Source organism: Sebastes fasciatus, chromosome 19 (assembly GCF_043250625.1).
Source record: "Sebastes fasciatus isolate fSebFas1 chromosome 19, fSebFas1.pri, whole genome shotgun sequence".
Lineage (NCBI taxonomy): Eukaryota > Metazoa > Chordata > Actinopteri > Perciformes > Sebastidae > Sebastes > Sebastes fasciatus.
The window spans coordinates 13,572,021-13,598,942 of NC_133813.1; the positions used below are offsets into that span (position 1 = coordinate 13,572,021).

Below are 26,922 nucleotides of genomic sequence, written 5' to 3' on the forward strand. Positions count from 1 at the left end.
TTTCTCCCACTGCATCAGCAAGAGAAGCACAGAGGAGAATGACTGAGTGCAGAGCAGTATAAGCCCTAAGCTTTTGATAATCCCTGCTCCCGCCTCTATTCCACTCTCCCCCACACATTCAATCAGATCAAATCCTCTAGCACTGCTGCAATGATCTGTGTCATGGCCGATGCCAGACCATCTCTAGAAAACCTCCTCCCAGATTCTAGATCAGGTATGAAACTCGGCCGCATGCAGATGCTTCTCCTGGGGACTGCTGGAGAAGATGGAAGCGGCCAATCACTCCTACAGAGTCCATCCTGCCTGACAGTACATCTAAAAATCCGCTTTAAGATTAAGAGATGTGTTCTGGCAATCACATTCCATTACACCTCTATCAGCCACTCGAAGTCCTTTCATTCCACAAAAGCATCCCTGGTAGACACATTGTCCCCGATCTTTCAAAATCCTTTGCAATACATGCAGCACGTTCATTTGTTTAACCAGATCTGACAAACTCTGACATGTTAACTTCTTTTCCCCCTTAAATAAAGAAGGACGGACATAAATAACTCTGAGACGAACTGTCTCCAGACAGCATGGTAATCCAGTCTTAACACCGTGACCCGAGTCCAGACGCCAAGGCCTGATGAGGAACCATGGACACTATCCAACTGACCAGGGTTCGGTCAGGAATCTACTTGCCCGAAGTCAATTCTTACTTTTATTTTATTTTTCCCCTATGCAAATTGTTTTTATTATTAATGGTTATCAAATAACAACAAAGACTAAAGTTAATTGTCATGTTTAATCTATATTTTAAATAAAAAATGTGGGCAAGAAAAAACACAGCAACAAAAGTTCTCAAAAACACAGATAGGTGGAAAGAACCCAAAAAAGCAGACCATTTAATGAGGAAATCCCCTTGACACCAACCTGATGGTCCGGTGTTGTTTTGTCCTTCTCTCTGTGTAGCTCGTCCCTCAGTGCCTGGGAAACAGACAAGGTCAAAGGTCACGCTAACGCCTTTTAATATTGCAAGTAATGCTGAAACTTTCCTTGCTTTTTTAATGTCTAATACCTTGCTCTTTTGTGCTCCTCGTCTGTTGCTTTGATTGCTTCTCTTATTTTTTGTGGTTTGTTTTATTTCTTTCCTCTTGATTTTCAGTATAATGGTACCTCTATTGTTTACTGCACCATTTCCATCATTGTTGATTGAACTCTATCCTTTATCTTTGTATACTAATTCCCTGTCTTGTTTTGTATATTGTTCCTTGTGCTAATAAAATAAAATAATAATAAAAACAATAGTGGCAATAAATCTAATTTCTGTGAATATACTCCATGTGCTCTCAAAACATGGCAACAAATGACTTCAAACATTTTGTAACTCTGTTAAATCAAAATCATTTGTTTTGGTATCATTACAGAGCGAAAGTACATATCTTCAGCATTATATGAACGTCATACCTCAAGTTCCTGATCTTGCTTGGCGATGAAATCAGATAGTTGTTTAACAGAGTCAGCTGACGGTGTATCCGTCTCTTGGTCCGCACTTTTCTTCTGATGGATAACAGCTTCCTGGTTCTTTAAAGTGACCTTCAGCTGCTCAATGATACTGGTGTGAGCAAAAAAAAAAATCATTGAAACATTTAGACCCCAATACAGAAAGAAACTAGGGCTGTCAATCGATTAAAATACTTAATCGTGATTATTCGCATGATTGTCCATAGTTAATCGTGATTAATTGCAAATAAATCACACATTTATTATCTGTTCAAAGTGTAGCTTAAAGGGACATTTGTCAAGTATTTAATACTCTTATCAACATGGGAGTGGACAAATATGCTTTCTTTATGCACATGTATGTGTATATTTATTACTGGAAATCATGTAACAACACAAAACAATGACAGATATTGTCCAGAAACCCTCACAGGTACTGCATTTAACATTAAAAAAATATGCTCAAATCATAACATGGCAAACTGCAGTCAAACAAGCAACAACAGCTGTCAGTGTGTCAGTGTGCTGACTTGACTATGACTTGCCCCAAACTGCATGTGATTATCATAAACTGGGCATGTCTGTAAAGGGGAGACTCGTGGGTACCCATAGAACCCATTTTCAGTCACATATCTTGAGGTCAGAGGTCAAGGGACCCCTTTGAAAATGGCCATGCCAGTTTTTCCTCGCCATAATTTAGCGCAAGTTTGGAGCGTTATTTAACCTCATTCTCTACAAGATCAGTATCTTCACTCAAGCTTTAAAACTGAGCCGCTACAACCTAAAAATCGTAAGTTGCGTTAATGCGTTAAAGAAATTAGCGGCTTTAAAACAAATTTGCGTTAACATGTTATTATCGCGTTATACTTTGACAGCCCTAAAAAAAACATATAAATGTGCGTGCTTATCTACTGTGTCCCTACTTGTCTTTCTCCTGCAGGGCCTGCTGCAGGTCTTGGACCGGGCCGGGGACAGGGACAGGGGTGAAGGTGCTCGGTGTATCCAGGACCTGGAGCTGCTTCTCCATGTTAATATTCTTAAGCTTCTCCTGCTCAGCGATGGATGCCATCTTGTCAACCTCCTCCTCTGCCGTTCGCAGACACTGACATGAGGCAAAAAGACCAAGTGAGACAACTACACCCAACTACCATGAGGATGAAACAGAAAATCACTGTTCTCTGAGAGTATAGTGAAGTAAATGGTTTTGACTAGGGCTGCACAATTAAATGTTTATCAAAATCTTAATATGGCCTAATGCGATTTTCAAATATCGCAGGAGGCACAATATTTGTTAAAGGTGAAATGTGTGTAAAAATACCATTTTAAACTAAATATTGTTGTGCTGCAGAGATGTCCTGGCCTATACTTCGTATTCTACAAACTTAAGAAAACATCTTTGTTTGATACAGATCTCCTAAAAAATCACAAATCAATATATTTTTCAAAGACAATGAAAATAATGATGTAAAAATGATCATCCCCTCTAATATCGCAAATCTTATCGCAATTGCAATATCAGTCAGAATAATCACAATTAGACATGTTTTCAAAATTATTCAGCCCTAGTTTTGACTCACCTGTTCTAGGTCAGCTATCCTCTTGTTGAATGCGTCTCGGAGTGCGCCCATCTCTCTCTGAGCTTGCTCTCTCACACGCTGGGGTTCTCCTGCTTCTCGACTAGCCAGACTCTCCAACGCTTTCCTGAAAAACATTCACAGGGGAGATTAGTTAACGCTCATATACATTTTCGCCACTGGGCTTCCATGACATCTTCCTGCCAACTAAGATCTTGTTTTTGTTTGAATTCTTCAAATGACACCAAAGATGTGAATTTAGCTGACACTGAACTTCAGCACAGTAGGACTGTGTAGGGAACAATACTCACGATGCAGACACGAGTAGCTCCTGTTTCTCTGCCATGTCTCTCTTCATAGACTCCAACTCCACCTTCAGCTCAATGTTCTATTAACAGACAACATTAAATCCATTATGGCACTAACCGCACTGCACATCTGGAGTCATCACAAAAACACTGGCACAAACAGTGGAAACATATTGAGGAGATTCTTAGAAATTGTTCTCCCTGACAATTGTTAATATTGCCAAATAAATCAATCTCGACGTTTATCTTGGGGTTTGTACATAAAGATAACATTCTTACATGACACATCACCTCTTAAAAAAAAAATGAGATCACAAACACAAGCAGCAGATTCCAATGTGTTTACATCTCACTAAAAAGGCAAGACAGCTGTTCTAAGATCATAAATGTGGGATTTTGGTTGAACCAATTCCAGATGTTTTGTGGCTGAAGTTGTGATCTCAGTTAGTCCCGGTAGGAAACACTGAGTCAACGTAATGCATCATTAAGACACTGAGAGGCCTCATAAATGCATGACGACGACAAGGAGTTAAATACACATTTGTGTACACGAAAGTAAACACACACCGTTTTGAAAATGTCCTCAGTGGAGTCGTCACATTTCTGCTGCATGCGCTCCTCCATGAAGTAGATGCGCAGCTTCAGGTTAAAGTTTTCTTTCTTCAGAGCTGTGATTTGCTGCGGATGAGTGACAGAAACGCTTTAATAAACAGGAAAATAACTGAACAACAAATAACATTTCATTGAATTTTTTTTTTTTAAATGTTTAAGTCTCTGTCTAGCCCAAAATGCATTTACTTTACTCTAGGGCTGTCAAAGTTAACGCGTTAACGCAAATTAGGTTTAACGCCACTAATTTCTTTAAACGCATTAATGCAACTTGTGATTTTTAGGTTGTAGCGGGCTCAGTTTTAAAGCTAGAGTGAAGATACTGGTATCATATGATAGAAAACTAGAAACCTAATGAATCTATTGGTACCAACCAAGGAGGCTAAATAACACTCCAAACTTATGCTAAATTTTGGCGAGGAAATACTGGCAACTGTTTCGCTTTTAAAAAGCTTAAATGCAGCATATCTGTCGATCTGTTTCGAAAGTGAAAATGATGAGATCTGTGAAGTTGAAGTTAAAAATATGTATGTAAAATATTTATATTTTTCAGGTTGTGATGTGTGCATTTGTAAAACTGTTCTACATGTGTTCAAATTGATTGGTATTTGTGTGTAGATTGGAACACGCATTCAGGAGTACCCAAAATTACGCACAAATCGTTTTACACATTTGTAAATCTTATATTTCATTTGTAAATCATATATTTCATTTGTAAATCATGTAATACACATTTTGAGACTAATTTCACTCCATAGTATCTTAAGATAAAACAGATGTTGACAAACTGCATAATTTGCAGTTGAAAAAAGATAATATATCTTATCACAATACTTAGCATATCGCAAAACGTTTAAAATTGCAATAAGATTGTACCATGACTAAATATCGTATTGTGGGGCCTCTGGTGATTCCCACAACTTATGTTTAAATAGCAGAAAAGGGCCATGTGTATGGTTAATGTTAAAATGAAGGGAGGCCTTCATACTTGTATGTGTGTTTGAGTGTGTGTGTGTGTGTGTGTGTGTGTGTGTGTGTGTGTGTGTGTGTGTGTGTGTGTGTGTGTGTGTGTGTGAAGTGGACTGTGCATCATTGTGCTGCAGGCTCAGAACAGCATACATCTGGTAATGGGGGGTTGGGTAGACTGTCAAAGGGAGGAGGTAGGAGTCTGGACCCCTCCATAAAACCTCTAATCATGAAGCGAGCCAGGCAGCACAAGCCAAAAACATCTGAGCATGCATTCCACTCAAACGCTGAAATATAGTTTTCACCTCAATCCTACTCCTACACTCATCACTACATCTCCATAAATGGTCAGTGAGGCTTAGTTTGAGTCAGACTGAGGATCAGGTTTAATAAATCACAATAGCCTGTTTGTTGTGGTGGGGTAAAGTTATAACCTCATACTGACACGCTCTGTGTCTATTAACAATGAATAGCATTAATAAATTAGAATATGAGTCATTATCATAAGTTAGTGTTACACAAAATTGGCTTTGGGCAATCCAAGACACATTGTGCCACTACATATCAGCAACTCCAGTTTAAGAAACATCATCCAAATTAATATCACTCACATTCTCATAGTCCTTCATGGTGAGAGCTTTGATTGGGGACATCTTGTCAGGGAAGGACAGAGCTGCAAAACAACAAAGTGATACACGTTTACTCATTTGAGTCACAACTGCACGACGGTCTCTATAGCATAGAGAATCTTCTCTGCTTACAAGAATAACTCTCACTCCCAGCACACAGGAATGTGTTTTTTTTTTAGAGAGATAAAGAGAAAGAGAAAGTAGAAATGTTTTTGACTGCAGAGGCATCAGAGGTGAGACAGCTTCTGGAGAGCTGCCCTGTTTATACCAGTTCAAAGCAGCCCACAGCTGATCATGTTACACTAGTCAACAACACATTTCACAACACTAACTCCAGATTTATAGTTTGACAGTATCAGTTGCTTGTTTATGTACATTTTATTTCTAAATCAGAGAGATTTGTCTTTGCTGCCTTTGGTGTGTCTTCGATGTAAACATGAATCTAGATCTCTGCAGATGGTATTCATTACCCTTCATTCATTACTCCCTTGTTTCCTGGCAAAACTACAGAGGAGTAACTACGAGCAAGCAAAAGTGAGAGATGGGTCGCCAGACAGCATCAGGAGACAAAAGGATGTCTGCCGCCATGGATGGAAATGAAACCTTATAGTTTGATCTGATTTCTACGATTAATGTATAATTCTGGTGATTTGCAGCGTGGGCCTTATTTTTCAAGACTCTGCCAACCTGATCTTTTTTTTTTTATTATTATTATCATTTCCTCACTGGCTTCATTGGTGCACTTTAAAGGAACAGTGTGTAGGATCTGGCGGTATCCAGCAGTGAGGTTGCAGATTACAACTTCTCCCGTGTGCCAAGGGTGTAGGAGAGCTAGGGTGGCCAACGGGAAAACGCAAATGGTCCTCTCTAGAGCCAGTTGTTGTAAGAGTATAATGCTTAGAGTGTGTGTGTGTACGTGGGAAGTGAGCGGCGAAGCAAGAGAGAGAAACGGGTAATGTTGTCTACTCTGGCACAAGCAGGAAAGGTTAACGTCAGTGTTTGGTTGGTCCATTCTGGGCTACTGCAGAACATGATGGTGCAACATGGCGGACCAAAATAATACTAAATCTCAATACCTTGCTGTATGTTTTTCTACAAAACCAATTGCTCAATTAGCCGTCTAAATATAATCAGCGCTAAATCGCTCTGCGCTGGCTGTGCCATTATTTTCCTTTGGGGAGAGCGGTGAAACACTACCCTTGGCGTGGCACACCGTTCGAAATCGCGCTCAAAGTTCAAATTATTTCAACTTTGACCTCGGTTGCCCCTGACCTTTCGAAGAGCAAACAATGAAAACAGCTGCAACTGTTGTTGTTGCCTAGAAACAGTGAATGGCGTTCCTTGCGCTCTTTTTGGGGAGATATTTTACCCGCTGCCTCTGCGCCCTACCTCGCGGTGTGTGAAGAGCAAATCTCTTATCATGTGATGGCAGCTTTACATATTACACTAGTCGAGAGCTGAAACAATGAATCAATTAACCCAATAGACCGATAGAAAAATAATCGGCAACTATTTTGATAATCAATTAATAATTTTTTATTCAAAAACTCCAAACATTCCCTGGTTCCAGCTTCTCCCATGTGAGGATGTGCTGCTTTTTCCTTTTTTTAATAATTGTAAACCTGGTATCTTTTTGGACAAAACATCAGCTCGGGCTCTGGAAAATTGATGAACATTTTTACACTATTTTTTGACATTTCATAGACTAAACAATTAATCAATTATAATCGCCAGATTGCTCTGTAATGAAAATAATCATTATTTATAGCCCTAGTTTACATACACACATACAAGAACTATCATAACGCTGCAACCGTCAGTGTTATGCCTGGATTAAGCCACAGATGCTGACCTATATGTAGAAATCATTTGTTTACCGGCTTGTATGTTGTTCTAGTGAGAGTATATTGTTGGCACAGTATAAGAGCTTGACAATGAATTAGAAACAGGATTAGCTAATTAACATCATACAGCTAATCCCTCATCACAGCTTTGGGGACTCAACTGTGGGAGGTCACAGCAACGATTCAACAGCAGTATTAATTAATACACAAGGGAGACACAACCTGAGCAATAAAAAAAAGAGAAGAGAAAACAAAAGAAAGTCTTACTGTACCTGTCATGCTGTCCGTGGAATAGTCTCCTCCAGCATCTATGGAGTCTGGCAGTCTGCAGCTGTGGACACAATCATGATGTTAGCGACGAAGCCTAGTCAATACAAATATTTGGATAAGGGATCACTACATTTTCGTCACATTCATCGAGGACAATTCAAATGTTTTTGCAAATCACAGTAACCAAAGCAAGCTCTGCTCTCTATCCTTGCACATTGTACATATACTCTGATTATTATGGCTTCCTTACAACATATAAATGCGCTCTGTTTATGCATTACTCACGCTGGCCAGTTCCATTGAGCCCCGAGAACTATCCATAAATAGCTCAAGAATGACTCTCTGCTTCATTTACATCCACTCTGGCTGAACGTCCTTTCAGTGTGTGTGTGTGAGAGACCATGTGCCAGTGGCAGCCTAGCTCTCATGTTCAGACAGACAGGACGAGAGAGAAAAACCAGTGGACGGAGAAGGCTTTCTTTGGTAGACAAGTAGACTACTGTGGCTCTGATCAGCTAAGCATCACACAGCGATGGGACAGTGGCGTCACTCACAGACACGGTACAATGCACCAAACATCAGCACCACACATCTGGATCACAGTGACACAAAGGGAACCGGGGTTGTACTGCCACAACTAGGGCTGCACGATTACGGCCAAAATGATAATCACGATTATTTTTTATCAATATTGATATCACGATTATTCATAGATTTTAACAACAAAATATTTGTATTGCACTTTCACATTTAAATAAGCAGAGCAGTGCTTTCACTCCCATGTTGTGCTATATTCCTGCTAATGTACAAATTAGGGCTGCATGATGTTGGAAAAAAAATGATAATTCAATATTTTTTTTTCTGCAATATATATTGCAATTAAAATACAGGAATATTCACCCTAAATTTTGTAGGCTATATTTTAAAGTAAATGCATCAAAAGGGTGCACTTTGAGAGCAAAATTAGCAACATTAAGAGGCTAGATAAACAATTTTATGCTCTCAATTTAATCATATACACATTGGTTCCATAGATAATGTCTATCCCCAAATATGAAACCAAAACATCTGGGTCGCTGGCTGTTAGTTTAGGAAGCACTTGATTTGATTTGTAGCAGAGTTTTCTATAAGCAGAGCACTCATTTTAAACATCAATATTGCAGGCAATCATTTAATTGTGGGAAGCCAAAATCGTGATCACGATTAATATTCGATTAATTGTGCAGCCCTAGCCACAACACTTGCATATGTAATAATGCCGTTAGCGAAAAATTCTCCTCAAAAATCTTGTTTTAAAAAGGTAAATTACTTACATAAACAAAAACATGAACTATCTGGGTCCAAGCTCATGTCCCTCAACCTTAACCCCTGTGTCTAAGAATATATAATATCCAGCATTGCATAACTACTTCCCATTCCTCCCCTGGCAGTGGAAGCACAGCCACTCTGCCGCTTCTTCCACAGCAAAGGTTTCTTTCAAGCATGATTTGCTTATATTTCATGTCTGATATGTTTTATGTTCTTTGTATTTAGAATTTAGCAGAGTGTACTTTAGCTAAGCATCATTAGAATGTATTACTATAAAATGATAATACTGGAGGGTGTATGTGCAAATTACATTTTTGTAAAATAGACCCTGCATCTTGTTTTTGTCTTGCTGTAATCATCACTAGACTTTTTAAAACAACTACATTGCTATTTGGTGTTTTGTATTTCTATAAAAAATTAAATGAGTCAGATGACTCTTAATCCATTTTGTTTAGTTTTATTCATTTTCTAGGCTTTCTGTGACTGTGAATTTCCCTGCTATAATTCCAATTAAGCTTCCACATTGTCAGGCTGCAACAATAAACCATAATGACACTGCTCTTCCCCATCGTAGTTTTGCTTTGCCACCCAGTGAACACTACAAAGTTAACCAACATGAAGCGCCATAACTCAGTACAGTACATTACAGTGGAGAAAAGAAGACAAGGGCTGTGGTCAAAAAGTCAAAAAATTATGTCTGAATGTCTTTTCCTAACCACTTTTCTTTGACCTTGGTGGAAAACCTCATGAGGTCAAGGAAAGATGTGAAGGAGAGTTCAGAAGGACTTAGGACAAGACAACCGTGGTGTTAAGAGAATCAGAACGCACCTACACTAGGCTGCGTAATTATGATGCGACGGCGGCGGATGTATGTTAGTGACGTGGGTCTGCCGTGATGAAACTACAATGTTCCGAAGATTGACTACAAAAGGCGCATGTTTGCCCTGTGAAAAAGATTTTCGATCGCAACCTCTGTGCCAATTGAAATTACGAAGCCACAACATTGAATCACAGTGGATGAAATTAGACTTTTTGAAACTGATCAACAACAAAAAAATACTCTTAAGTCAAAGTGATCCAACATTGGCCACGTTAAACAATAAACCACGAAGAATATGAAGCAGCAGGAGCACAATAATCCTCCATGAAACACTGAAAGTCAGTAAAAAAAATTATGACAAATTGTTGCATCACTGAGGTTTCACATGCTAAGCAACCCCTTCCTGTGTTAATGGGGAGGAAGCACTCTACAAGAGCCATGATAAGAATAAAAGCATCAAACATAAACATGTGAAACAAATTCCATAGAAACCGACACAAATTAAACTCTCGCAGAAAGAGTAGATGACATTAAAACTGTGTCATTTGTAGTTAGTAACCCCTCCAGCACCCGGGTGGAAACAATGTAAGAGCCTGTAAACAGTGACTTCCTCTATTTGTTTCTCACTTTGTTCTGCTGCCAGTGACAAACATGGAAGCAGCAAAGCTCACAACATTATCATTTAATGAAAACACAAATAACTGACATTATGCAAAGACATATTTTGTAAGCTAAAAGGGGGTAAAATGAATCAGGTTTCAGAATTACCGAATAAGTAATTCACACCACACATATCAGCTAACATCTTGGATTACTGAGGCACGCTTACCACCTGGATAACCTCTTTTACATACGACACAGCTGGGCTAGGTCATTTAAAAAGGAGACCAACCAACAACACTACCAATTTAAACACTAGCTTTTCTTTCAGTGGAGCAGAAAAAGCTACAGACTAGCTATATAAACACTATCTAGCAAGAGCAGCTAATAATGCACAGTTCACCTACCACAGTCACACTCTTCTCTCATGTCAAGGAGAGCAAGCAGGGAAAAAATACAAAACAAGTTACTCCACATTTTGTACAAAGAGTGCAGAGAGAGAGAGACGTCGCTGCTTCAGCCTGAACCCCGCTGACACACTGTCTCTGATAATTTCCGCTTTCTTTCACTCTCTGGATGACAGGTCAACAAGCAAACCTACCTACAGCACCAAACCGCAGCAATAGATCACAGCAACATTCAATGAGCAGGATATGATTTATAACGGTAATAATAACACATGTACACATGACAGGCTTTCTGCACCAATGTTTCTAGTGCATTTTTGTGTAACGTTAATGGTATCATTTTTTGTTTTAGTCCCCAAATATTTTCTTATTTTATATAAATAAGAATAATATATATAAAATAAGAAATATATATTATAATATATATATATATGTATATATATATATTATATATATATAAGAAAAAATATATATATATAATAAGAAAAAATATATATACACCAGTTTCACTCAAAAAAATAAGAATATATATAAAATAAGAAATATATATTATAATATAAGAAAAAAATATATATATATATTAAATATATATATATATATTTCTTATCATATATATATATTATAATATATATTTCTTATTTTATATATATTATTCTTATTTTTTTGTGAAACTGGCAGCACAAAACTGATATTATTTTAACCTTTTAACATATTAAAAGCTACATTTTCGAGCATTGTTAAGAATGTTATCCATCAGTCAGCATTAACTATGTTGCGTTTACTTTAATCAGTCAAATATGTTGCTTGCAGACACAAAGCAACCTAAACTGGAAGATAATTGTTTATGTATAACGTTACTAACTTAACTTATTAGCTAATTTAGTTTTACAGATAACGATAGCAACGTTATGTTAGATGTGAAATTGTACAGATAAATTAGATATGTGTGAGATCATCCAAATGTCAGATAACCTACTAACCTACCACCATAACAATAAACGAGTAGTTTCTTATGAGATCTAACTAATGTTATAAAAATAATAAAGTTATACACAAAAAGCTCTATCTTACTAACGTACTTCAGTACAGTGTTAACAATAACGTCATATCACATTATAAGACATGACAACTTGAGTGTTTATGTGTTGCTCCAGTTGATAGTCAGGGCCCTCGGATTAACGGGTTATAGCTAGCTAACCCCAAGGCCTATAAAAGGAGGTTGTCACTTGTCTTGTGTACGGGGTTTTACGCATGCGCAGTATAACTGAAGCTGCGGCCATATTCTACTGTGCATGTGCAATACCCCCAGAGATATGACACATTGATGATGCGTGGGCTATCCTCCTTTCCATAGGCCTTGGCTAACCAATTAGCTATAGCTAGATATACTCTCTTTACATGTTAACGGTTAGCTCGCCAGCTAACCGTTGGAAGCTGGGTTTTTACCTTCCGTTGATGTCAACGGGCAGCGTCAAATCGGCCCCCACGACCGAATCCATGATAGAGGTTTTTCACTTATCTCGTGCTCTCTCTAGAATAATAATAAGACATTTTTAACAGACTACAAAATGTAAAAACTTATGAAAAGCGGGACGGAATTCAAACTAGTGCAGGCTACCGCCATCATGATATGGTAGACGTCACCATGGTGCACGTTGGAAAACTGGCGACGGCTTCAAGGTCTGTAGGAACGATTTGAATTCACACACAGAAGATGCCTTAAAATGATAAATATGACCATGTAAAGTACAACAACGCAGGATATGTGCCATAATTACTTTCAATCCAATCTCAGTAGTTGTTTATAAGCAATGCTTAAATGCAAGTTTGTTGTTTATATCATCAAAATAAAGAATTTACGAGCATCAACAAATGCAGCATAAAACAGGGTGGATACTGGGACAAAGTGATTGGCCAAGACAAATACTGTGGGGAGTGACATAGAGGCTCAAATATACAGCATACACACACAGCCATGTAGTCATGTTACCAGCTGACAACACAGTTTAAGAAAAAGGTCACACGTTTTCATCTTCTTGACATGAGAGATAATAATAATAATAATAATAATAATAATAATAATAATCTTTAATTGTATAGCACCTTTCTAAACTTAATTTCAAAGTGCTTGCACAGATACAATGAAATACAGACAAAATAAAAACAACAATAAAAGAACAAAACATTAAGACCAAATAATGAGAAAAAGTTGTATAGCACTTCACATTTAAATATGCAGAGCAGTGCTTTCACTCCCATGCTGTGCTACATTCCTGCTAATGTACAAATTAGGGCTGCATGATATTGGAAAAAACTGACAATGCAATATTTTTTTTCTGCAATATATATTGCAATTAAAATACAGGAATATTCACCCTAAATTTTGTGGTCACATTTTAAAGTAAATGCATCAAAATGGTGCACTTTGAGAGCAAAATTAGCAACATACTGCACATATGCCAAAAGAGGACAATATGAGGTTTGGGGAAAAGGTGCACCAAGCTGTTGCCTTACGGAGTTAAAACAAAAAAAAAAGCCTTTTTATAAAAATGGGTTTTTAAAAGAGATTTAAAATTGGTAGAAGAGCTAGCTAACCTGAGGTCCCAAGGTTGGCTGTTCATCAAAGATCATCATGGTCAGGGGGCATGTAACACAAAATAATACCAAAGCAGGTATAGAGTATGCTTGTCTTGTTGCTAAAGTCATAAATAAGCAGCATACATTGCTTACAAGAGAGGGACATAGATTTGTGTCAAGTGTTTGTCATGCATTCTTAACATACAAGTAAATAAATAGGAGTTTTATCTGGTTCTTGGATCATTTTCTTACTGAAACTGAAGCAGCGTCAAAGTTAACTTGTGTGAGTGTATCTGCACATATTCATCAAAGAGTATATTTAAACATAATTTGTATGGTTGTGTTGCATGGTGGTGCAGAAATTAACACTTTGCTGCAGTGGGCTAATTACAACCTTCAGCAGGAATGCAGTGTGCAGTAATGACTACATCTGGGTGCTTTATCACCCATTTAGCTGAGTTCAGGAAAAGGGCTGAGACATCTATAACTTCTTTGGTGTAAAAGGGTTTAAACAGCTGGTTCAGCTCCATATGATATCTATCCAGACAATAGCGACATCAAGTGGTGTAACTCTTAATTTCAACCAGGCTACAGTTTCACAGTTTACCATGGTGTTAAATGGTCATTCAAACTGTAGTGTGATGCCAGTGATAACATTTTATCTGGCTGATAATCATTTGTTCTTCCCTCAGATGCAGCTTGTTAGTTGTTCATCTACCAAACGGATGTGCTTATAGCAGCTATTATACTTGATTTATACCAAGTTGCAGTCCTTTGTCCTGTGCTTTGTTTACTCCCCTTTCTCCTATAACTGGCTCAACCAAACCAGGATTACCAACTGAGCAATGTGGGCCCCTTAGAGCCCCAAAAGGAACAAGCAGGTTACTGCTTGTCAGTTGGTTTTGGTAATTTGACTAATTGCAAATTCGTTACTTGCACGATTAGTACAAGTACAATATCAACGAAGGAGGGTTCTGATATTTAGCAATTGTGCAGCCCATTCATGGAGAAAGGCCCTGTGTCAAAATCAAGTTAAAGGGGACCTATTATGCATTTGTGCTTTTTCCATTTCCTTTAGGGGGTATATATATATTCATGTTTTGTGCATGTAAACAATCTGCAAAGTTACATAGCCCAAAGTCCACGCCAAAGAGTGTTACTCTCCTCCACAGAAACACTGCTCCTGAACTGTGTGAAACGCGTTTATTGAAGTTTCTTCCGTAACGTGGTGATGTCACCGAGTAACACACTTTGCCTAGCGGTTAGTTTGGCACGCCCTCAAACAAAGCTAATTAGAGCGGAGCTGGAGCGGAGTCCAAAGAGTTTGTTTCGGTTGACCAATCACAACAGGGTGGGCCAGCTGACCAATCAGAGCAGACTGGGCTGTTTCTGTTGTTCAGTGTTGACAGCTATAAATCAACTGGAGATGGTGTTTATATCTCAAATTGTGGAGAAAGTTACACCACATCTGCAGTCACACAATCCAGCAATGCTAAAATGATGTGTCTATATAAAAGTGCCTAAATCATAGTTGTGTTGCAAAACCACTGATTATCATCGCAACTCTATGCATCTGTTACACCATATAAAGTATTGGCTAGTAGAAAAACACAATTTCCAGACCCTTAACCATTATCTTGAGTGAGCAAGACTGCAAAAATTGTTAAACTTCTGCAATTTTTAATTGTACTTTTAGAAACGTATTAGGCTCGTAAATATCAAGAGGTAGATCCTTGCATTTCTATTAATTAATCCGTCTTCAAATACTTGTGTAAGTGATATAAAATTATTTTTACACATCATGTATTTTATTTTATTTGTTTGCCCATCCATCCAAATAGTTGAAAAGTAACAATCCACACACAAATTGAAAGTATTTATTGAACAAATGGTCATTGAACAATGAATAAACAGTAGACAGATAAAGGATGCTGGCACCAGAAATGGTCTTGTTCAGAGTTTGATGACTTAACTGTATTTGGCTGATATTTTCCAAACAGGCTTTAATTATAAAGGCAAACAGAAAATCTTTGTGTAAAAATGTGAGGTATTCTTAGCTCGTTTTAATGTCTACAACAGATTTACAAAAAGAAGAAACAATTTTCACATATTTGCATAATTCTTTAAAACACAAGTTATAGTAGAGTCCTGGTACAGTACATGGTTGATTATCATAGAGGAAAAAAACAACATAAAGCAAAAAATACCAAAAATTAAAAAAATAAAAGATAATTAACATTGCAATAAATTTGTTCTCTGGAGCCCCAAATTTACACATAAAAAATCTATAAACTCCAAGACCAGTTGGGCAAACTGATATATAAAGTTGTCAGAAAGAGTAGTATTGCTTCAACCAACAGAACTTGCTCAGTCAGCAACCACGTTAACAACATTAAATAACATTAAATTAGCAAGAGGGGATCCACTGTGTACAGCAAGGTTTGCACAATTATACACACTTGTGTCCAGCTACAACAAAGAAACTTTTATTTATTTAAAACTATCTCCACTAGTTGTGTTTCTAAAAAAAAAATATTACATACAGCTGTGGGGGGGCTTTGTACAGAGCAAAAGAAAATTTTATTCTTAAAAAATACTTCAAACCCTGCGATTTATACTGGATACAAAAGGAGTAATCTGCTTTTATAGTTATCTCTAAAATATTTTCAATCAGAATAAGCATAAATTGCAGCATTGAACAAAAACAGGGAACTATGTAGTTTGGGATGGGATATTACCAATATAGTGCATTATGGAAGCTATGGCAATATATTATATTGACTTTATTCATCTAAGCAAGCATGCACTATGAACATCAGAATATTTCAGCAAAGTGGTGTAATTACAGCACTATGGTTAGCACCTTAGATAGTTCACTTAGCACCATGCGTCAGAGAGAGGATGGGGTAGAAGATGTCCTCTCTCCTCTGGCTCGGGTCTCCTCTACGGATTGCCTGTACCTGTAGTCTGTCTACTGTTAAGTGGGGTAGAAGAAGAGACTCCTGGTCCCATGTGGTGCAGAGTAAATAAGAACTATTACCCTCCTATCTCTTATAAGGAAGCAAGGAACTGATACTCCACAGTTGTAGAGAAATTAATACAACACTATTGAGAACTAGAGCTCCATACTCTTTTTTTTCTTCTTACCTCTAATCTCCACAACCGCAGATATTCTCCCTAATCATCAGTGGCATCCGGTTCAATAATGTATGAGTAATAAGAATAGCAATAATGCACTGACTCTCCATGTGGACGGCTTGCGTGCATCAGTGTGTGGCTTCAGACGTTATTACGGAGGGTTGACACTGTTTTTTTCCCACATTATAGGGATAAAACTGAAAGCCATGATCTCCCATTCGTAGCACTAGTGAATACAGATGTGATTTCTGCTCTGAGCCTGCCTCTGGATTTATTCACACGTGGGCAAGATCACAAGGAGATGAGCACCGAAGGCAAAATAAAAATGGCACCCCTGAAAAATCCTTCCATATAAAGTTTAAAATATCAAATCATCTTCTCATTTTCTATTGCACTTGAAGATTATTTCTTTACATAAGATATACATGTATAAAAGTTAATAATAATAATAAGCATACATATATGTACATTTAACTGATCCCAATTACTTCTCTCCTAACAGAATTGAATTCCTGGTATTTCCAAAATAAAAGTACACACAGTATACAGACTGTATACAGTTAAAAAAATAAGTTACTATAATGTCCGCTGATTAACTTGGCCTTGGTCTCCCTTCACTTAGCAATGTTCTCGAGAGATTGTGTGGCATAGAGCCTTTTTTCCCCCCTCCAAGCGGGTGCACATGTGGAGATCCTTCTTGAAGAGCTTGAAGAAGCTATTAGTGCAAGAACTCCCCTGCTCCTCCTCAGCTCTTCTTCGTCCCCCTCCAGCTCCCCCCCGTGCTTCCTCCGTCTGTGTCTGCAGTCCAATGGGAGTTTGGAAGAGTGAAGCAGGATCTGTTTGGAGGGAGGCCCGCTTGGATTATTTTTGCCGTGGATTGGAGGAGACTGCTCCGATCTCCACGCCCGCACGAGGGTGTCACCAGAAGATCCAACCCTCCATACCCAGAGGACTTAACAAGGCAGCCCTCACAGGAAGCATACAGGACCTACTTCTAGGTGGTAATGTGAGCCAGATGTAGTCTTGGGGAGGTTGTAGATGTCGACCACAGGGAGCAGGGAGGGATCCAGGGAGTGGAACACAAAATGGGTTTGGTGCCAGCGGCCGTCTTTTATCTGAAACCCAGATACACGAGACATTTAAAACGTGAACGTCACAATTAGGCCAACAAGTCTGGGGCCCTGTTCAAACCTGGCATTAACATGCGTCCTCAGTGATCGGATCACAAGTGGACAGCTCTAAGTACAGCTGTGAACGCACTCAAGACGCATTGAGGATGCATTGAGATCCGTTCGCTCAGACCACATTCAGAGGTGGTCTGGGCCACATTAAGGACCGCCTACTTAACTGACGTCCAGGCACACGAAGAGCATTATTATCATACTGTCGGAGATGCGTGGGTGTTTTTGTTCCGGTGCTCTGCATATGTAGGATATTACTAATGACATTCCTGTAATATTACTTCATAACGTCTGCTGTATTAGCCATGTGTTTACTGCGTGTTTATTTGCATATAGAGCGGTGAAGTGAGATCGGATTACAAGTGGCTACTGGAGACGTATGTGGAGACGCATTCTAATGCCGGGTCTGAACAGACGTACTTAAAGCTGTCCACTTGTGATCGGATCACTCAGGACGCATGTTAATACCAGCTCTGAACAGGGCCTACAGGGCACGAAGCCAGATGACATCATGTCGGTCCTACCCAGCAGGAGTCTTCTACGACTTCTGGTTCGAGCTCTCCTCCCACCTCGAACACCTCCCCGCTCCAGGCCTTGAATCTCACAGAGCCCCGTGCGGCCGGCTGATCCTCAGCCGACCTCCAAACCGAGATGTTCAGGCAGTGGATGATGACGTGCTGCTCTGCCTCCGAGCTCAGCAGGTGCAAGAAGTTCATCTGGACACGACCAACACTCATAGATGGCTGCTCAAACAGGCAGAACAGGCGCATGGTTAACAAGTCTGGCATGTGTAATATTTCTTTGAATTGTATAATCTTTGCTGATGTCATTGTGTCTTAAATACCTTGGAGACCGTTATTGGTTTAAGGCAAGTCTGTCCCTCTCCAGTAAAGTTGCAGGAGACTTCTATTGTATCTGACGAGCAGCCCAGGTTGGGGTCCATCCAATAAGTGCCTGAGAATACAAACACATTCGGGGGTAATTAGTCTTATCCAAACATAAAACTGCTCTCCGTGTCTGTCTCCAACACACACACACACACACCCCTCACCATCGTTTAACTTCTGTTCACAGCTGTGCAGGTCCCTGCAGATGCGGGCGGGGTTGTCCCGAGTGCCCAGTGGGTTCTTCAGGCTCTGGATCAGGTTACTGAGGTAGTGGAGGGTCTTAAAGATCTCTGCGCCCTGGTCCAGCATCGGCAGGTCCATCACTGGCTTATTCTGGAGGGTAGACCAAAAGATGAGTCTGTGCTGTTCGCAACCCATTTAGGCTGCAGTCGGTAACTTTGAGCAAATATGATAAAAAGTTATTTTTATAAAACGGTCACTATATCCTGACAGTAGTGCATGAGAAAGATCATCTTTTAAAAACTCATGTTCCTCTGCTTCCTCCTGTGCTCCTAATGGCATTTGCAAGATTTCAACGTGCCCAAAGGAAAGATTTTTTTTCCAGAGATTTTCTGTCTCATTCACAACTGTCAGGATATAATGACAGTTTCATGAAAATAACTTTTTATTATATTTGCTTAAAGTTACTGACTGCAGCTTTAAAAGATGTAACAATGCAGAGAAATGTTGACGTCATACTGCGCTAACCTCAGTCCTGAGTGGGGTGTATGAATCCATTAACAAAAGACCATCTTCCTCCTGCAGCGAAATAACAAGATCTCATTTTACCAGTGTCATTGTATCTCTCTGGATAACACATTACAGTATATTCTAACTACTTTAAGCCGTATTGGATGTAATAAAATCAGCAAACACAACATGACTTACAAATGATAGAGGGATACTCGGGCGACCCTAAAAGGAGAAAAAAAGAGTTATTTAGACAATGAATGAATCATGCAACCTGAATATGACATTATGATTGACAGCTGCTTAAATATATAAAGGTGGAGAGCTTACTGGAAGTCCAGGGGGTCCACGAGGTCCAGGAGACCCCTAATAAAGAAGAAAAACACACATGCTGAATGAGGCTTTATGGTGTCACTCAAGTGCCCATAGAAAATACAAATGATCTGTAACAACAGAAAACGTCACACTATGCAGACATACCCTTGGGCCTTGCAATCCCTGTTCAGAGAGAGAAAAGACATATCTTCAGCCTGAATATTGTCACCAAATCTGCTTCTTACTCAGTAGACAATGTAAATAAAGTGTAAAAAAAACTGAAAAGAATAGATGTGGTAAGAAGTCGAGAAGACTTACATTTTCTCCACGATTGCCCTTCTCTCCTCTGGGACCCTGTAAAGAGATGTACACAGTCAGTCAGTTGGCTGAAGAATAACAGCAGAGAGAAATGTTAATCTCAATCTGTATAATACATACTGTGCTTCCATTAGGACCAATGATTCCCATCTGGCCAACAACTCCTCCTCTGCCCTGATGGAGAGGAACAGGACAAAAAAGAATGAAATAAGAGGTTCAGTGAGGTCCAAAATCCCGAACTCGAGGCTTCAAAACGGCAGTCCACAAACCAATGGGTGACATCACGGTGACTACGTCCACTTCTTATATACAGTCTATGGTGTAATCTAGATCACTTGTCTACTTACCATGGCGCCCTGCGGCCCCTTTGGTCCCCGTATGCCCTTTGGCCCAAAGTCTCCTGGAGGCCCCTGAAAACAGCAGTGATACATATTTATACATACTTTAAGTGTAATACATGATGTCAGTTTTGCAAAATGTCTTTTTACACAAATAAACACAGACTACATCTGAATCCTAAAACAAGTCATACTTGTAGAAGTTCACCACTTAAAGTCTCTAGAGTAATCCTCTTCCTGGACAGACACCCCTGGTTTCATTATGAAGGGGGGAAGTGATAAAGCAAACTGTCCAGAAACTGATAATCCAAAAAGGGCCTATTCTAACTAAGACATTTCTAAAGATACATCAACCAGATTTCAGTGGCTTGTTTAATGTGTAGTAGTCCCTCAGTAGTCTGTGTACATCTGTTTACCAAGAAGCTACAAATGCCCCATAGGCTGAGGAGGCTTTAGGATAAAAACATAGGCTGGTTTTTAATGGCCGTGTGGGAAGTTGAGTCTGAAATGTCTGTGGCTGTTGTAGAATCACATGCTGTTTGGTGCTGAACGTACCCTTGGTCCAAAAATTCCCAGAATTCCTGGAAAACCTTGTTCCCCATGATCACCCTGAAAAAGACAATCAACAATCAGAAACACACAGTCTCCAAAATGTCATGAAATCAAATCATTCCCGGTGTTGGTAAGTCATTGCCTATATTACATATGCTACTCACAAATTGTCCTTTAGGTCCTTGGTCTCCCTGTAGCCCTGGCAGTCCCATTCCACCTCTGAAGCCTCTTTTCCCTAGAGGTCCACTCTGGCCTCGAAGACCCTGCTCACCCTGGATGGATGAATAAATGATCAATGACTGAGTGAAGATCATTCACAGGCAGTTAAATAATTATTTCTGCAGTAATTAAAGGAGTCATACCCTTGCACATTATATCTGAAATTATATTTTGCTCACTCACTAGCAAAGCTTAAAAGTTATTCTATTTTGTTATGTGTTGTTAATCTAAATGCACTAAACAGCATATTACTCATCCCTGTTACCTTTGGTCCAATGGTCCCCTGATCTCCTGGGAGTCCTGGAACGCCAGTTTTACCACGTGAGCCAGCTTTGCCAGGAAGACCAGCCTCCCCATCACCACCATGCTCCCCCTGGATACATATCATGGAGTCAGAATGGATAAGATTCAATTTAAACTTAAACACAGAGATTAATAATCCAATAATAGGAGCTGACGATGGCGGTACAAGCTTGTCTATCTGTCCAGCACTCAGAGGATAAGACCTTTGTTCAACTTTTAACACAAGACATCTCATTATTTAACCCAATGGTTTTCAAAGTGGGGTCACATTTAAAAGCAAAAACCCTATCAGATGGGGGACCCTGGGACAAAATCTTATCAAATGGGGGTCCGTGGTTTGTGTCCGTTTAGGGATCCTTGATGTAAAAAGTTTGGGAACCACTGATTTAACCCATCTGTTCCCGCAACTGAAATGTTTAATTTCCTTTGGTGGAAGAGTTCTCTGGCCTAAGCACAAATGCGAAGAACTTTTATCAAAATCGGTCAAACCGTTCAACTGAAAAGTGAGTTTTTCTTCTCATACTATATCTATTAGTTGGGCACATGATGGGACTACTGGTTTTGCAATAGGCTCCAGGAAAAACTGTCACTGCCATTTTCAAAGGGGTCCTTTGACCTCTGACCTCCAGATATGTGAATGAAAATGGGTTCTGTGGGTACCCACGAGCTTTTGTTGCCTGTTGGGCTGCCGTTTGCCATGTTATGATTTGAGCATATTTTTTATGCTAAATGCAGTACCTGTGAGGGTTTATGGACAATATTTGTCATTGTTTTGTGTTGTTAATTGATTAATAATAATAAATGTATCCATACATTTGCATAAAGCAGAATATTTGTCCACTCCCATGTTGATAAGAGTATTAAATACTTGACAGATCTTTCTTTTAAGGTACATTTTGAACTGATAAAAAAATGTGTGATTAATTTACGATTAATCATGATTAACTATGGACAATCATGCGATTAATCGCGATTAAATATTTGAATTGATTGACAGCCCTACTTTGAACTCATAACAACTTGAATATCAAAGATATGCACACATCTGCAGTGTAAAAACAATGTTTATATGGAAAACATTTAATAAACACAATGTTAGCGTTTTTCCTCATTTAATAATCCTGATTTTGACTATAAGTGGGATTTTTCATGTGATCAAAAAATTTCAAACCAATCTGTACATATGTTGTGGCATTTTTCCTTATCATACTAAATAGTCTTTGGGTACAAATGGGTTAATAGCGAGCCATGAATGCAATCAGCATTCATGGCTAAATCTGGTATTTTTCAGCCCCATTACAGGTCAGTCTCTAAACAAATTCATCAAGATGTTTGTTCTGTCCTAATAATGGATATCTAAGCCTCTAGGGCATGCTAGCAAAGCTATAGACTATAAATAAGATCAATGAACAATAGATTTCTTTGTTTGTCTCACCGGCATGCCGTTACTGCCATCCTTTCCTAGGACTCCATCCATCCCGGGCACACCCTCCAGTCCCTCTCGGCCCACCACACCTCTTGGACCGGAAGGACCATCCCCACCCTGAGGAGAAGAGAGGACTTATCAGACATCTGGATCCAGCGTGACAGCGTGTGTTACTGGCTTCTTTTTCATCCATCTTTACTTGAGTGGATCAGTATTCTCCTGTCGAGGTTAATCTATTTATGACTTTTGTTTACGCCTTGTTTCCAAGTATTCTAGTCTTGAATACACACTTTTTAAAGGCAAAACATCTGTCTGTTGTAATGAAATACTGTGACTGAAGCAGGTGTGGATGTACGGAGGCTCATTGACTTACCTCCGTTCCTCTGGTTCCTTTTTGTCCTGACTGACCCTTTTTGCCTTTCTGACCCTTAAGAGAAAGAAAATTATTATTGGTTATTAATGTCCCACATCACATTTGTCACTGCCTGAAACTACAGTAACATTTAAGCAGGTGTTGGTGTTGACCAGCGTGGCATTTCTGTCTCAAGCCAAAAGAAGCAGATGACAGCACAGTTCTACTGTATTATTACAGTACTTTTAGACTGATTAATGGCCTCTTTACTAGATGTTTCTGTTGGATCTCTGTTGAGTCAATTACTCAGGCACTCAACTTACACTATATAACAGCTTGAACATAGTATCTACAGCTCACACGGACTGAAGCTACTGCAATACAGAAGAAGATTTATTAACTCTTCAAACGTGCACACAGAGGAACAATCGCCCTCCAGCAAACACACAAAACGGTTTTGTTTTCTTACTTGATCTCCTTTGGCCCCTTTGGGTCCTTGTTGGCCGCGAAGTCCAGGCTGTCCCTGAAACCGCCAGTTATGTTAATGAAAGCACATAAAGACAACCTGTGTGAGCATGCCCGCTGCTTGTTTATGTAGACTTAATGACAGAACTGTGTGTGGAAATCACAGGGTTTGACACTCACAGGTAGTCCATTAGCTCCAGATCTGCCTCTCTCTCCATCCACACCAACTTGACCCTGACAAAGAGTAACAGAATATTAACCTCATAAATCCACATAAATCAGTTTAAAAATCATCAGGAGTGATGGTACTTACTATATACCCCGGATCTCCTGATTCCCCTCTCTCTCCTCTGTCACCTGGAGTACCCTGATAAACAAGAAATATATGAGTTAGCAGCAAATGTTTGATTTCTACACTCTCACAGCAGACAAGAAGGAAGGAAAAGTAAGTCAGGTGTGACTTACTATGTCACCTGGAGCACCAGGAGGACCCTCTACTTTCCCATCATCCCCCTGCTCGCCCTGCAGATGAAAATCAGAACAATGTTTTATATCAGACACACGTCCCTGCTGTTTCTCAACACAGTACAGTATCTCGCTTTTGAAACTTCCCCTAAAATGAGGGAAAGTTCGCCTTCTTTTAGATCCGCTCACGTGGCTGATCATGATGAGATAAACTTAACAACATCCCCATGCGTGTAAAATCACTTCTCTCTGACTCTGAGGGTAATAAAAGCCCAAATCTATTAACATTGTCTTTGATGAAGGCTGATCAGTACGAGCTGCTTACAGAGAGGTACATTTTAAGAAGCTTGTTTCATAGCTCAGTGAAAAGCATTTGGTGTTATTGATCCACTTTGAGGTGATTTGTGGTCAATCCAGACTGGTGCTGGGATATACTGGTAACAGATAAAGAGGAAGAAAAAGAGATCAGTGTTGCACATAAAGTGAACGAGGTGTACCTTTTCACCTTTGGTTCCTGGAGACCCCATGGGGCCCTGTGATCCCTGATGACCCTGCAAAGACAGACACAAGAAATTATGTCATGTGAAATGATACACCGAATGCAAATAACCATAACAGGCTCGTTTAAAGGGACAGTGTGTGTACTGGATTTGGCGGCATCTGCTGTACTTTCCTCTTCATCAAAGGGAAATGTTGTACTTTTTACTTCACTACAGTTATTTGACGGCTTTAGTTACTAGTTACTTTACAAATTAAGATGTGTGAAAATGTTCAAGTACAGCTGAAACGATTAGTCAGTTAATTGATTGACATAAAATAAATTGTCAACTATTTTGATTATCATTGAAGTCATTTTTCAAGCAAAAATATTTCATGGTCCCAGCTTCTCAAATGTGATTTGCTCCTTTTCCTTTTAATTCTTTTAAAGGACCAGTGTAGGATTTGGTGGCATCTAGTGGTGTGATTGCAGATTGTGATCAACTGAGTACCCTACTGCTCACTCCTCCCTTTCCAAGACTGTGGTAACGTGAGCCGCCGAGTGCAAAACCGTGGTAACTCTGTTCGCCTCGCTCAGAGGCCATCCTGACCATAATAACACTACTTTAGGAGCAACGGAAGTCACACAGCGGCTGGCGGTACCACGGTTTTGCACTCTGCGGCTCACGTTACCGCAGTTTCACAAGCGTGTCGGAGAACTACGGTGGCCTTCGGGTAACGTAAAAACGCTAAAGTCTGTCTCTAGAGCCAGTGTTTGGTTTGTCCGTTCCGGGCTACTGTAGAAACATGGCAGAGCAACACGATGGACTCTGTGAAGAGGACCCGCCAAGGCCTATTGAAGAAGGCTGGGTCACGTGTCATCAATGCGTCATATCTTTGGGGTACAACACATGCGCAGTAAAATCTGGTCTGCACTCGCCCAAATTGAGCCAATCGCAACGCACAACTGCAGCTTCAGTTACACTGCTCATGTGTTATACCCCTTACCCCAAGACCCGTGCCTGCTCATGTCCCGGCCTCCTTTCAATAGGCCTTGGGACCCGCTCTCTATCTAGATATGAAGGGCTCATTCTAAGCTAACGAAAACACAACAATTCTTAGTTTCAGGTAGGGTGACCAGATCCCAACAAACCAAATGTGGGACAAAAAGTATGTTTGTGTGGGACAATGTGGGACACGTCACCAAGGCTGAGAGGTAGTCTTAAATTTTGATATAATGTCTATCTAACTGAACATGAACTGTGTCGCTTCATGTCGTATTCCCCCCGTGTGAAACTGAAAAATAACTGGCAAATTTCACAAAAAACTCAGAGAATCGCCTTCCGACGGCTTATAAATACTTATAAATAGTTTCACAGTCTTTGTTGTAGCTGCTCTTCCTTTTCTTTGTGGTAGTTTCCATCATATTTGGCCTAAATCTGCATAGCTTGTGACTTTGCGGTGACTCGCAATTTTCTCCGTTGGGCGTAGCTTTGCAAAGACGGTGAAATGTTAACCTGCACTTGACCCACTTGTGCGCAGTTTGACAGCAAACTCAGCGCCATGATGACAACCTTCCCTGCTTTCTTCACAGCCAATTGGATAAAAGCCTGATTTTAAACAAACGTCTGTCCTGCAGTGGTTTGAAAACTAGAGCCAATGAAAATGTGGGACATCGTCTAAATATGCGGGACGTGGGACAATAAGGGATAAAAATGCTGTGCAGTCCCTCGTAAAGTGAGACACCTGGTAGGGTGACCAGGTGATTATACACTAATAAAACATGAATATTATATTCCATTTCTGCTAATAGATCCCCCGAAATGCTACAGACTGTGACTTTAGTGTTCAATGTCCATCCACATGCAGACACTTACTTATAATAAGCAAATCTTACCTCATAACCTGCAATACCAGGTTCCCCCTGTTGACCCATTCGACCAGGAGCTCCCTAAAGATGACAAATGTTGTGTCTTCAGTCACACTAAACCTAATTCTGAACATTAGAAAACTGTTTATGATTTAAAAAATGAATGATAAATATGTATATCATTACTGTTCCACTTTACCACATGTCCAATGGTTCCTCTGGACCCCTTCTGCCCAACAAAACCTGGTGGTCCAATCTTCCCCACTGTCCCGGTCTCCCCAAGGTGACCTAGAGGACCTTTGGCACCCTAAACATACACAAAGGATGAGTTACAGAACAGCTGACCACACAGTATCTCTACGTCATTGAATGCTTTTGGTTTCTGGAGGATTAAACTGCCATTAGGGATGATTTGATGTTAATACCTTTGACCCGAGTTTGCCTCTTTCCCCAATTTTGCCAGGTTTCCCTTCTGGACCCTTCGGAGAGAAAACTAAATCAGGAAACAGCTTAAGAAAGTCAGTTTGCG

The 26,922-nt window shown here is 39.7% G+C and overlaps 2 protein-coding genes across 14 annotated transcripts in view; both read right to left on the reverse strand.

The window, feature by feature from the left end:
* The window catches only part of cdk5rap2 (CDK5 regulatory subunit associated protein 2), a 41,766-nt gene extending 29,312 nt beyond the window's left edge, over positions 1 to 12,454 (reverse strand). For 10 of the 13 annotated variants that reach the window (XM_074616813.1, XM_074616812.1, XM_074616811.1 and 7 more), the window contains exons 1-9: positions 12,267 to 12,454; positions 7,688 to 7,746; positions 5,554 to 5,615; positions 3,935 to 4,045; positions 3,371 to 3,447; positions 3,063 to 3,186; positions 2,409 to 2,587; positions 1,450 to 1,597; positions 916 to 969 (exon numbers count right to left, since the gene is read on the reverse strand). In XM_074616813.1, coding sequence (XP_074472914.1) covers positions 916 to 969; positions 1,450 to 1,597; positions 2,409 to 2,587; positions 3,063 to 3,186; positions 3,371 to 3,447; positions 3,935 to 4,045; positions 5,554 to 5,615; positions 7,688 to 7,746; positions 12,267 to 12,319 — 867 coding nt within the window. In that variant the 5' untranslated portion in view covers positions 12,320 to 12,454. Of the gene's footprint in view, positions 1 to 915; positions 970 to 1,449; positions 1,598 to 2,408; positions 2,588 to 3,062; positions 3,187 to 3,370; positions 3,448 to 3,934; positions 4,046 to 5,553; positions 5,616 to 7,687; positions 7,747 to 7,970; positions 8,090 to 10,820; positions 10,962 to 12,266 lie in introns of those variants that run through there. The other 3 variants (XM_074616809.1, XM_074616807.1, XM_074616808.1) reach the window with 2 other exon arrangements.
* Positions 12,455 to 15,258: 2,804 nt separating this feature from the next.
* col27a1a (collagen, type XXVII, alpha 1a) overlaps positions 15,259 to 26,922 on the reverse strand; it is an 81,627-nt gene continuing 69,963 nt past the window's right edge. The window contains exons 38-61 of the mRNA XM_074616816.1: positions 26,819 to 26,872; positions 26,593 to 26,700; positions 26,421 to 26,474; positions 24,544 to 24,597; positions 24,047 to 24,103; positions 23,895 to 23,948; positions 23,762 to 23,815; positions 23,586 to 23,639; positions 23,138 to 23,191; positions 22,774 to 22,881; positions 21,301 to 21,408; positions 20,981 to 21,088; positions 20,820 to 20,873; positions 20,274 to 20,336; positions 20,047 to 20,100; positions 19,927 to 19,962; positions 19,774 to 19,791; positions 19,624 to 19,659; positions 19,492 to 19,518; positions 19,312 to 19,362; positions 18,768 to 18,936; positions 18,561 to 18,670; positions 18,241 to 18,459; positions 15,259 to 17,650 (exon numbers count right to left, since the gene is read on the reverse strand). Of these exons, the coding sequence (XP_074472917.1) occupies positions 17,504 to 17,650; positions 18,241 to 18,459; positions 18,561 to 18,670; positions 18,768 to 18,936; positions 19,312 to 19,362; positions 19,492 to 19,518; positions 19,624 to 19,659; positions 19,774 to 19,791; positions 19,927 to 19,962; positions 20,047 to 20,100; positions 20,274 to 20,336; positions 20,820 to 20,873; positions 20,981 to 21,088; positions 21,301 to 21,408; positions 22,774 to 22,881; positions 23,138 to 23,191; positions 23,586 to 23,639; positions 23,762 to 23,815; positions 23,895 to 23,948; positions 24,047 to 24,103; positions 24,544 to 24,597; positions 26,421 to 26,474; positions 26,593 to 26,700; positions 26,819 to 26,872 (1,851 nt within the window). The 3' untranslated portion in view covers positions 15,259 to 17,503. The remainder of the gene's footprint in view (positions 17,651 to 18,240; positions 18,460 to 18,560; positions 18,671 to 18,767; positions 18,937 to 19,311; positions 19,363 to 19,491; positions 19,519 to 19,623; positions 19,660 to 19,773; positions 19,792 to 19,926; positions 19,963 to 20,046; positions 20,101 to 20,273; positions 20,337 to 20,819; positions 20,874 to 20,980; positions 21,089 to 21,300; positions 21,409 to 22,773; positions 22,882 to 23,137; positions 23,192 to 23,585; positions 23,640 to 23,761; positions 23,816 to 23,894; positions 23,949 to 24,046; positions 24,104 to 24,543; positions 24,598 to 26,420; positions 26,475 to 26,592; positions 26,701 to 26,818; positions 26,873 to 26,922) is intronic.